Source organism: Babylonia areolata, chromosome 14, assembly GCF_041734735.1.
Source record: "Babylonia areolata isolate BAREFJ2019XMU chromosome 14, ASM4173473v1, whole genome shotgun sequence".
NCBI lineage: Eukaryota > Metazoa > Mollusca > Gastropoda > Neogastropoda > Buccinidae > Babylonia > Babylonia areolata.
In genome coordinates, this window is record NC_134889.1 from 27,228,504 (window position 1) to 27,241,030 (window position 12,527).

The 12,527-nt window shown below is 42.9% G+C and overlaps 1 protein-coding gene across 5 annotated transcripts in view; it reads right to left on the reverse strand.

Moving 5' to 3' along the window:
- The window catches only part of LOC143289962 (uncharacterized), a 63,938-nt gene that overhangs the window by 16,454 nt on the left and 34,957 nt on the right, over nucleotides 1-12,527 (reverse strand). For 4 of the 5 annotated variants that reach the window (XM_076599233.1, XM_076599232.1, XM_076599231.1 and 1 more), the window contains 8 exons: nucleotides 11,939-12,027; nucleotides 10,179-11,332; nucleotides 9,185-9,338; nucleotides 7,627-8,214; nucleotides 2,697-2,803; nucleotides 2,045-2,238; nucleotides 1,313-1,517; nucleotides 447-949 (listed from right to left, as the gene is read on the reverse strand). In XM_076599233.1, the coding sequence (XP_076455348.1) occupies nucleotides 447-949; nucleotides 1,313-1,517; nucleotides 2,045-2,238; nucleotides 2,697-2,803; nucleotides 7,627-8,214; nucleotides 9,185-9,338; nucleotides 10,179-11,332; nucleotides 11,939-12,027 (2,994 nt within the window). The remainder of the gene's footprint in view (nucleotides 1-446; nucleotides 950-1,312; nucleotides 1,518-2,044; nucleotides 2,239-2,696; nucleotides 2,804-7,626; nucleotides 8,215-9,184; nucleotides 9,339-10,178; nucleotides 11,333-11,938; nucleotides 12,028-12,527) is intronic. The other variant, XM_076599235.1, reaches the window with a different exon arrangement.

Sequence of the window (12,527 nt, forward strand, 5' to 3'; positions counted from 1 at the left end):
AACTGACTGGAAATCATTTTGTTGGTGTCTCAACTTCAAAAGACCTCTAAGTTCCCTTTACTTCGAATGGAAATCATAAACCTACCAATATGTAAATGAATCAGTGAGATACAACAGTGGTCATACATCAGCATGGACAAGACCTGACAACACCAAATCGAGGATTTTCATGCAAAAGGTTATGACTAAAAGGAGGTGGGGGAGGTAAGTATGGTTGGTATAATTTCCAGTATCCTGTTAAAATTTTCTGGGTCAACGTCGACACAAATGCCCGAATATTTTCATTATTTGCAAGGAAGTTTACTTCGAGACAACTGTTGGAGAATTATAAACGTCAAGTTGCTTTGCATTCAGCCGTTTGTTACAATTACCAGGGTGTTAAACCAAGGACTTGGGGACGGTGAAATGTAACAAACAGGGATCTACGAGCAAGCCTATGGGTGTACCTTTGCTTCAGAATCCTTCAGCTTGTTATCAGCGCTGGGGGAACTCCGGGTGGATGAAGCAGCAGAGTTAGGCTGGCCATCACTTACGTCTATGCCGCTGTCATGCTGATCGCCCTTGTCAAACTTGACGCAGTCCTCCACCGACACAGACACTGCTGTGGCTGAGGAAGCCAAGCCCGTGGAGGCAGAGGCTGGGACAGATACCGTCTTCTTCCCCATGGGCAGAGAGCTGCTGACTGTGACAGCAGTGGCAGGGATGACGGCAGCACTGGCGGTGGCATTGCTGCCATTGCTGATCGGGCCCACAGTGGCAGCAGCAGCAAAGCTGATGGGTTTGGCCCAGGCACTGATGGGAGGGGGTGGGGCCGGGGCCAACGACACCAGAGCAGACGCTGGGTTGGCAATGGACACAGCTGACATTGGGGTCAGCTTAACCATGGTGGGGTTCGGTGCTGACATTGCCGACACTGTAGGGCCACCTGTCAACATCATGCCCATGTCTCCTGGGGGGGAAAAAAATCACACTTTCTCATCATAACTTATCCCCTTTCATGACACAACATCTTTCATGACTTAGTTACTAGAATGTCAAAGTCCAGAAAATGTTTACTCAGAAAACAAATATATGATATAATCATTCATTGTCATGGGATTGACAGATTAAAAAGCCATCACTGTAAACAATCTGGACAACACCTGTAATACGTAGGGCGGAAAGGCTGCAAATGCATATTAGACTTAACATATCAAACTTGTTTAACAAGACAGTAAATATAAAACCACTGTCACCACCAAACACAGGAAACATTTTTAACAGACTTCCATCTTCACACACAGTACAAGAATGACAAAGAGTTCGAGCTTACCTTTTTCCTCGGGGGTGGCGCTGGGCTGGCAGGGAATGCTGATGGCCATGTCATTGTTCCACTGCTCAATGTTGGCCATGATATTCTTGGTCATCTCCTTCTCTTTCTCCCTCTGCTCCTTCTGCTTGGCTAGGCGTGGGGGAAGCTTGTTGGATTTAGAGTTGCGATTGATCTTGGGCGACAAACCTTTGGGTCGAGCAATCACCTGTCAGAAATACAAGTTGAAACTGTCAGCAGGAGAAAAACTAAAGACATGCTAATTTCTCATTGGGAAACACATGTTCACACACACACACATCATACAACTTCACAGTACATGAGCACATATAAATGGTATTACTTATAAATACACAAGAAACACATTTTAAATATCTCACTCACTCAACTCAAAAGTTAAGAAACATACACTATAAAACCTCAACATAAACAACCACAGTGTAAGATACAAGTGCAAAAGTTCACACACACACACACACACACACACACACACACACACACACAATCATACAACTTTACAGTACATGAGCACACAAATGGTATTACCTCACGGTAAACATGTAAACACACACTGGAAGATATCACAGTTCTCAAACTTTCACACACACACACACACTGGTAAAACCTCACAGAGAAAAAGGTAATACACACACACACACTTTAAAAGCAATCAGTACAAAACGCACACCCCAACTGACAAGCAAAGGAAAGCCTCTCAAGGCACTCTGAACACACCTTGTTGGCATTGTCACGCTTTTTCTGCTGCTGACTCTGTTGCTGCTCCGTCTTCTTCTGCTGTTCAGCTTCCTGCTTGAGTTTGCTCTTGAGGGCCTTCTTGGATGTCACCTCTTGGAATCCGTCATTGTTCTCAAACAGGAAGGCTGGGTCATCAATGGTCACCTCAGGCTGGTCATCGATCACCACCACACCTGGCACACAAACACATGTACAAAACTAGTGACATGTACAAAATAGCTACTATCATCTCAGGTGAAAAGTTGTCAGTGTTCATTACAGAAGTGTTGGGTTGTTTTTGTTTTTGTTAGCTGAAGATCAGTATCTTCTAGTGATCTCTTAAAACAACTACAATGTCAATACTGTCATAATATTCAACTGCATACAAACCATTAAAAAAAATTAAAAAAACAAAAAAAACACTCATGCATAGACACGGACAATATTCAACATGAAAGGTTGGTTATCTGATAACCACCTCCATGTGTGCTTGGCCGGAGAGGATATTGGAAAAGAGTGGGAGTGTGGGGTTAAAGGAGTGAAGGTGGAGGACCTTCAGCTGATGGTAAAGTGGTTTCATTCTTTACTCTTCTCACACAAGACATACAGAATGAGGACTCTCAATGCCAGCACCAGCACCTCAAGCACTTACTTGCATAGTTGTTGATGTCAATGTTTGCCAGGGCATCCTTTTTTTCCTTCTCAGACTTGAGCGGTTTGGAAACATCGGTCAGATCAGTCTTCCTCCCTATTTTGCTCCTGCAAATATTGCCAAGTCACTTCAATGTCACTTGAACATCACCAAACACAATTTCAGCTCAGCCTTGTAAAGAGAACAAGAAAATGATTTCAATATAAGACTTATCAAATCAAGTTGACAGTTCATTCAATGTGACATAACACATTGCTATTTTAGTCTTTTACTTCAATTCAGCAAGATACACTGCTTTAACCCTTACGCCGAAAGGCGACCAGATCAGGGTAGGTCATTCACAAACCTACCACTCTTATTTCTGGAAGGTTTGAAAGGCCATACTTAGTGCATATGACAAGGGGAATCTCTTTTCAATTGACGCCATCTTTTCAGTACTTCGACAAGGTTTCGAGTGAATTCATTATAGTCTTCTCTGCAACTTCAATCTTGTCACTTTCCAAAATGGCTGCATCAATGAGCAGACAACGCTACTTCACATCTATGCAAGTTATTGAGCAAAGAATTCCCGTATGATGAAGAAGTTTCATTGTTTGAGGGGGAGAGTGACAGTGGTGGCGACTCGGCACCGAGCCAAGTACCAAGTCACGAGCGTACGGGGCATGGCCAGACGAGTAGATCACATGTTCCTGCGACAGCCACATCGGAAGCTGGAATTGACAGTGACCGTGATAGTGAAGGGGAAGAGTGTGTTGCTCAAGTGGCAGTGTCTGTGTCGCATCGGAGACCAACAACACAGCATGGTCGTGGGTCAAGCTTGACTACACGCCAACAACCAGGAGGAAGGGGCCTGGTAGAACAGCTGTGCCAAGCCCTGATTTATTTCAGTGGGTGTTGTACCACATGGATGATTCCTACTGTTCTGCAGAATGGCTTCCCAATTTTACTAAGAAATCAGGTAAGAGCTGTGTGTGTGTGTGTGTGTGTGTGTGTGTGCTCGCACATGTGTGTGTATGCATGTCTACACTGTGGGAGCAACAGAATATTGGAACATGTGGGTGTGCATATATATATGTGTGTGGGGCTGGGGGATATGGGCATATGTGTGTGTGCTTGTACAAGTAAGTGTGCGCGTGTGTGTGCCGTGGAAGCTGCAATGTGTAGCCTAGAAATGAGTGTATGGAGGAGGGGCATGGGGTGAGTGCAGAGTAATGTGTGTGTGTGTGTGTGTGTGTGTGTGTGTGTGTGTGTGTGTCTTGGTGGTCATGTACATTCATGTGTATTTGATCGTGCTTTCATAAATGTGAAACTGCATGTTTGTTGCATATCTGTTATGCATGTGTGTGTGTGTGTGTGTGAACATGTGTCTGCATGTTTTACATTTATTTGCTTATTTATCATCTTTTTCTCTTTTTTTTTCTTTTCTTTGTTTTGTGTGTGTGTGTGTGTGTGTGTGTGTGTGCGCGTGCGCACGCGCCTAGAGTAGACAATCAAAATTTTGCGTCTTTTAAATATTATTATTAGGAGTAGTAGTATTTTTATGTATATATAGGAAATTTTCTTCCTGAAATTACGTTTAAGTAACATACTTAACGTGACCCACTAGTGCAGACTCCGGGAGGGGTCTGATTCCTGTCCTGTGCAAACTACTACCTGCCTATGTGGAGAAAACGAAAGCAGCTACAGCCGATAACCTCCCGAAGTAGGTTACTTCCCCTGTGCATCTCTGACTAGCGCCCTCTTTTTCCGGCAGCCATTTTGACTCCTGATCCTGTACTCTTCATAAGTGTATATATAGTTTCACCACAACAATATATTTCAAGTGAAGACACTGTGTAACCTTCAAGTGAAGTGACAGAAATCATCAGCTCGATCGCCCAATCAGGCCAAGTAGTTTTGTGACCTGTTGTGATTCATCATCAGACACAAAACGAGAGCGCCAAAGAATCAATAGGCAGACAGAAAATACGGAAAAAAAATTTAGCCGTATGCAGAGCACAGGAGCAGGAGTCAAGATGGCTGCCGGAAAAAGAGGGCGCTAGTCAGGGATGCCAAGGGGAGGTAACCTACTTCGGGAGGTTATCGGCCGTAGCTACTTTCGTTTTCTCCGCACAGACGGGTAGTAGTTTGCACAGTACAGGAATCAGACCCCTGCTGGAGTCTGCACTAGTGGGTCATGGTTAACTCACTCGATACTAACAACGGCTATAGCCGTCGTCCATTTCCATCTGGTTGTATACTGACAACGGCAAAAGCCGTTTCGACCTTCAAAAATTTCCACAAGTGACGTCGTGACCCATTGCCACAGACACAGCCATCCATGTCAGAGCCTAATTAGAATAGGCCAACCTTTGACCACTGGAGTGGATGGCGAGTCACTTGTTGCTGTACTGCTGAGCTATTTTTATTGTCACCCAGGCCTTTGTGTTCGGACAAACAACAATGGTGTCGCAACCCAGTGCAAGTGGTTCACAGAGCAGACAAGGCAGGCATGTTTACACCCTACGAGAAGCCGTGGAACTGGTCTAAACAGAAGAATCAGATGTAGAGTATGGTGAAGAAGATGAGGAGAGTGATTTTGTACCATCTGAGGAGAGCGAACATGAAAGTTCATCAGATATCGAACCTGATGTGGAAGAGCAGAGAGGCGTGGCAAGTGAGGCGGACAGTAACAGTAAAAGAGAGGCCGGTGCACACGGACTACTGACTGACCAAAGCAAGGACAGTTTTCTTCAATTTGTGAGCAAAGAGTGGCATGAAGATTTTAGATTTTTTCCTGCAATTCCGCCATACACGGACCAGGAACTGCACGGACTGCAGTCACAAGGTATGACTGGCCACACCCCCATAGCCGTTTTTTTTTCCCCTCCATGTGTAGACTGCGGCTGTTTTGGATATCAAATAGTGAGTTTTTTCAGCCCTATGATTAGTGTTAGGGTATCACTTACAGTTCAGAAACTTTTGGTATGATTATCAGTGTGATGTGTGTCAAAAACAGCTTTTTTTCCCCAAGAACAGTGTGGATTACCTAGACAAGGATAAAGGATACCCCATCTCCATTCAGCTACAGAGAAGAGTACTATGGAGTGAAGAGCTGCTTACTGTGCTTATTCACTATATCAATAATAATGTCTCCAAATTTCAAGACTGTGTGACTATTTTTCAGACCATACTTATACCTACTGTACTGAAGAATGCCACATGACAAATTATGAATTAGCTACTTTTATGGGATTTTTAAAATTTTAGTTCATTTGTATGGTGCAGAAACTCTCAAAAAGCCTTTTTTTTAATACTCTGCAGGGTTTGACAATGCAATTTATGTAGAAAATAACCCTTCTTTCAACAATGCTGTGAATTTCACCACTATGATGTGCAACCACCCTCAATTTTGTTATCATAAAAAATATAATCCTATGTATCTCTGGCTACAAAAAGTGAACCATGGCAGTAAGAGCTTTGAAAGTTTGTGCTCCTCTTGCTCACTTTATTAGTAATTGTGTCTCCAAATTTCAATACTGTGTGAGTTTTCTTACTTAATATTTTTTTCAACGCTACACTAAGGCCTAGTATGCTGAAGAATGCCACATGAAAAATTACGAATTTGCCAATTGTGTGTTACTAATATTAGTTCATTTGTACAGTGCAGACACTCTCAGATAGCCATTTTTTACATTCTGCAGGGTTCCTCAATGTGATTTATGTGGAAAATAACCCTTCTTTCAAAAATGCTGAATATTTTTCTTCTATGCATTTGCAACCACCCTTAATTTTGTTGTTGTAAAAAAAACTATGTTTTATCACTCCAGCTGCAAAAAATGAACCATATAAGGGCTATGAAACTTAGAACCATGCTTATTCCATTTATCAATAAACATGTCTCAAAATTTCAGGTCATTGTGTTTTGTCATTATTTTTTCGTGATTTTTTCAAAAACCTATACAAATGCCCAGTTTCCAGAGGAACACATGATTACAAAAAGCCCAGTATCGAGTGAGGTAAGTATGTGTAATTAAACACCATTTTTCTACAAAAACGCCAGTTCATTTTGTTCGTTTCCCATGGATTATTTTCTGGATTACACCATTACACGGAAAAATATAAGCTGCACTGCAGATTTTACTGGCGAGTTTGATTTGTTTTCAACTGCACTGCAGTGATGTTTGTGTTGTACCTGTCTTTATGTCTGTAATGTGTCAAAGTGCAAAATTTGTAATGAAAAAACAACATAATAATTAACACAAAAATCAAAATATTTCACTTGTACCAACATCATTTATTGCTCCAAAACACAAAACTTCCATCACTCCTCTTACTTTAAAAAAAACAAAACAAAAAAACAACCAGGAAGTCATTTGGTTCAAAAACAAAAATGTTACAGTAATTTGAAATCTGGAGGTGTAATTTCTTGCTCTTTCTTGAAAATCAGCTGGCGCCAGGGAGTGTTGCACTCTAAACTTGCTTGAGGCGAAAGGGTTAACAAAAGGAAATTTTCTTCCTAAAATTACGTTTCAGTGCCGTCAAAAGAGGGCGCTAGTCAGGGATGCAAAAAGAGGTAACCTACTTAGGGGGTTTATCGGCCATAGCTACTTTCGTTTTTCTCTGCATAAGCAGGTAGTTGTTTCAAAAGGACAGGAATCAGACCTCTGCCAGAGTCTGCACTAGTGGGTCACGGTTAAGTATGTGTAGTTAAAGTTACTTTTTTAATTTCATGTAAGCAGAAAGTCTGCAAATTCAATGCCAAAGACAAATTAAGCCTACTTTCTCTTCAATGTTATAAGTATTTCCTTAAGTCAGTCTACTTCTACTTCAACGTAACAAACCATAAGCACATCCATGCACATGGATATTGCTTCAAAAACAGTGCAATTCACCAACAGACAGAAACATGCTGCTATGAACCGGTATTATGTCATACAGTCATACTCACTTGCTCTGCAAATTATTGATGGCGTTGTTGATGGCAGTGGGGTCAGTGTGGATGATGCCATCAACACGCATCACAGTCTTCAGATTCTCCTTGTGGTTCATGGTAGTCCTGTTCCTGTTAGTAGGTCCGTTCGCCGCCGAAGATTTCGGCGGCGCTACCCCGTTTTTTTGGTTCGGTGATCTTTCTTTGTTGTTGCGCCTTTCAGAGCTCTGGCGCTGCTCAGAAGTGTTTCCCCCTCGACGATTCTGTCGCTCATTGAATGGGCGCTGGTTGGAAAAACTCTTCTTGGAAGAGTCTCGCCGATTGTCTGCTGAATCGTTTTTTGATTCCCGCCCTTTCTCTAAAAAATCACTGCTCTCTGAAGCAGTCTCCCACTCTTCTCCTTCATTGGATGCTTGTTTCTGTAAAGGGGGTTTCTTGCTACTGGATGATGCAGGAGCACTGTTGCCACGACCCCTGGATGACCGACCACGAGCAGGGGTTCCTCGATCATAACCTCTTCCTCTATCGTTCATTCCGCCGCGACGAAATCTAGGTGGTGGAGGATTTCGTTCTTGTCGACGATTATCTCGGCGCCTGTGCTCCATGCTGGAACAAAAAAAAAAGAAAAAAAAAAGTTTGCAATTAAATAAACACAACATTAAATTGTCAAAAATAGTGTTTACCCCAGCTGAATGAACAATTCTCTTGATCATTCAAATCGCATTATCATGTGTGCGACTAACCATGTTGCCAAAATCTGGAATATGAGTTTGCCCATGCCCCTGATCCAGAAAGTGTTTCACTCACAAAACGAAAAGTAGGCAATGTGGGGTTTACAAATGTATCAGTTCATATCATCTTTTTTTCTTTTCACACTCGAAAACAAAAATTTTCTTGAAATAATGTATTTACTGCCAAATACTTTTTTTTTTTTTTTTTAAGTGCAAATGGCATAGTCAATCTAAACCATTTTTTGTTGTCAGAAAGGAAATTTTCTTCCTAAAATTACGTTTAATTAAAACAGGTTTCTGTTGAACAATCCGCATTCCTCCATCTTGAAATCATATCAGTTTCAACCTTTCCATGCCTAGTGAGGGTGGGGTTGGGTAGAAATTCAAATAATTGAATTACAGAAAATGTATGTGTAAGAAGCCAAAGATCCAAATATATTTGTGCTCACCATCAAAAGCAAATCATTTTAAAACTACACATTTTTTTATAAGAACAGGACATTTCAGTATGTCCACACTGGTTTGGCACTTCACTGTTCAATTAACCTATTCCACTTAACAGGAGTAGTAACTGAACAGGGCTGGTAGTGGAGGTGGTCTTTTTTCTCTCTCCCACATGTCCCCACACACCAGGACCCCTCCCTGTACTAGTCAACAAGCCAACGTTGCTTAATCACAAAAGAGCGAAATTTTGCATTTACAGATGTCACATACAGGTCACGGTTAAGTATGTGTGATTAAATTTGCATTTACAGATGTCACATACAGGCCTAAGTGGGATAACCACTGAAGCGGTGCAAGCAGAGAAAACCACTATTTGTTGTGCACTAAACACTTTCACTCACTTGTTGTTGTTGCTTTCTCCCAGCATTACAGCTCCATGATCCCCATTGCCGCCATTGCCTCGGGTAGCAGGTGGACGTCCAAATGCCCCCCCTCCCCTTGGAGGCGCTGAGGTGCCACGACCACGACCACCCCGTTGACCAGGGTGACCTCCACCTGTCAAACACATCAACACCAAACAATGCAAGCCCATCTCACACAACATAACTATCATGCTGACATCACCACAAGTTCCTACTTTTTTCAGAGAAACAAGAAAACTGCCTCCGAATCTACAGAATTTCCATCACCAGGTCACTTCTCTAATCACCATCTGCTAAGGAAGATGAAGGAAGGGGGACAAAGCACAAATGGAAGCCAGAAAGCAAACTAGATCTGGCATTAACTGGTTCCAATAACCTGACGCACAATGAAAGGCACACTGTGTAAAAACTAGTCAACAGCTCTGCAGTCACTTTTAAGATTTTATTATCTAGATATTCTGAATACTTGTCAATACTTTTCTTCACACATCATTACCTCTTCCTGTACTAACACATCAAAAGATATTCAATGTTGTCTAAATATCTACTGAAGCAAAAAAGTTGCACTCAACATACCACCCCGTTTCCCAGTCCGCTGGTTTCTAAAGCTTCATCTAACACTTGTACATGGGACAAGGAGGAGGATTATTGTTACCTATGGATCAACTGAATCATGGTAAAAGGTTTTTGTAATAATACCTGCTCTTCACCCTGGATTCATCTGTAAACCATAATTTTTGTACTAACAGCTACACACAAACTTCTCCCCACAGACTCAAATATAACCTGCACCCTATGTACAACCTTACCTTTGTAATTTTCAATTTGTCACATCTTATCAGTGAGCTACAAACTGTGCCACTCAAATATTATTGAATCATAATCAGACGTTTATATGTTACTGTGTTTAAAATGTACCAGACAGTCTGAATTCATCAAAAACAGATAATGATCTTCCTAGTTTCCTACTCACCTCGACCTCTCCTGGAGGGTTCACCACGAGGCACAAAGTTCATGTCATTCTGACCCATCTTGTCAAATCCGTTGCCGTGGTCACTGTGTCCCCCCATCATGCGCTCCGTTTCATAGTCTCGCTGATCATGGCGGTTTGTCCGATCTCGACGATCATCTCGCCTTCCGTCACGGTTTCCCCGATTATCCCTATTGTCCCTGGGACCTCGGTGGTCTCTGCCGAGGTCATCACGATGGTCACGGCTGTCTCTCCCTTCAAGGTTGTCCCGCTGATCTTGGTAATCATGAGATTCACGATTGTCCTGGGTGTCTTTGGCAGAGTCTTTTTCACTGCTCCATGGGTTACTGTTCCTAAGCTGGGGTGGCTGCTGCTGCTGCTGCTGCTGTTGCTGCTGCTGGAGGGGTGCAGGGTTGCGGTTCCAAGGGTTGCGGGGGGGCTCCAGGGGCTCCCTCTTTTCCACTGGCTTTGAGTCCTCTTTGGAACCCAGCTTCCCATCCTTGTCCTGTTCTTTGCTAGGCAGCGAGCCAGAGTCCTTGGCTTCCGACGCACGCTCACTGGAGCTCTCGCTATAGCCACTGGCTTCATCTACGCTCACATCGCTCTCCTCATCTCTCCCTCGTCGACGTTTGCTTTCGTAGTCTGTGTCACCTTCCATCCTGTCAGCTTCTTCCGTCTTTGCCGCCCACCGGCCCATGCTCTGACCTCCGTGATCGGACTGCGACCTGGGGCCTCGCTCATAGCCCTGACCCCCGTAGTGGTCACGGCCCCCACGAGCGCCCCGTGAGGTGTAAGAGCCGCGGGGCCCCATGCTTCCTCCACGGGGTCCTCGCGCGCGCCCACGACCTCGCACGAATTCACGACCACCTCGGCCGGAAATATTGCGAGGTCTGTCCCGATCGCTGCGATCGCGGTCGCCCATCTGGTGGCGCTCTCTGTCGCCAAAAGGATGGTCGTCCTTCTCCATAGTAATATCGTCTCTCTTTTTCTTGGCCGGTGGGCGGCTGCCGTTTCCCTGCTTGTCATACAAGTCTTCTTTTACATCGTCCTGAAATCCCTTAGAGTCTGGAAAGCTTTTATCTTCAGTCTCTTTCTTCTCGTCAGGAGGTGGCATTTGTGAAGCCATCTGCTGTGCCTTTTCCTTCTCTTTGGCTTTCCTGAAATTCAACAAGTTTTTCATCATCATTCAATTTCTGTACAAGCTATTTATCTCTGAAAAAGCTGAATTACAATCTGTACTGAGAGAGCGTGAAGTATTTTCCATGTGATTCAAAGAGGGTAACACAAGGGAGGTAACTACCAAGGGAGGCTATTTGCTGCAGCTTCTTTTGATTTCCCTGCAAAGCTGACTAGTATTTTACACAGGACAGGAATCCAGACCCCTGCCGGAGTCTGCACCAGTGGGTCACGGTTAAGTATGTGTAATTAAATCTATCATTCTGTTACCACTCAGGGTACAGATCTACAGGCCTTCAATACTCCACACAAGTTCAGAATAATGCTGTGCTGAATCACAAGAAATTTTGTCTGGTCAAAGTCACTCCCATACCCAACTGTGAAGATTAGCTTGCATGGTTGCATTAATTCGTAAAATCCCGAGATATTGGGGGGGGGGGAATACTAGACTGGGTTGCTGTTTTTTTACATTCACAAGGGTGCCACTAATCTTATTTCTAATACTTTTTTGGAGGGGTGGAGGGTACAATGCCACTGTCAAACTTAAAAAAACATGCATGAGCAAATAACCATTTTTCTTGGCTTACCTTTGTTCCTCTTTTATTTCCCAGGCATTGGGTCGAGGCTGTTCTGGTGGCTTCTCACGAGGCATGGACTGCTTTTCCTTTCCCGAGTCCTGTAGGAACATTTATCACCATGGTATACATAACAGATCTTCTACCTTTCATGTCATACTCTTCCCAGTATTTACACAACCTGTCCAACAACTTGGCAAAATAATGTTCTGACAAAGCAGCATTTGTTTTTATTCTTGCCTGAACAAGGAATGCTGCATTTCTCACCATTTCTGGCAGAGAATATACTTATCTCTCACATATGTTCAAGTACTGCATCAGTCACTTTTTATCAAATAATGAACAGTAACTGAAAATGAAATCTAATTATGTTGCTAAAAGCCCAGCTGATTACAGAAGATATATTTCAGGGCTGAAAACCTTTCATAATCAAAACCAGTCAGAGAAAAACCAAACAGTTAAAAAATCAGTCAAAACAATGTTAAAAAAACCAATACAAGTTTATCTTGTTCACTCCACATAAAATCTAAATTCAGTGTGCTTCAAGAATGGGTCAACCTTAATTGTAACATATGAAAAAAGGACTACAATTACAGTATGC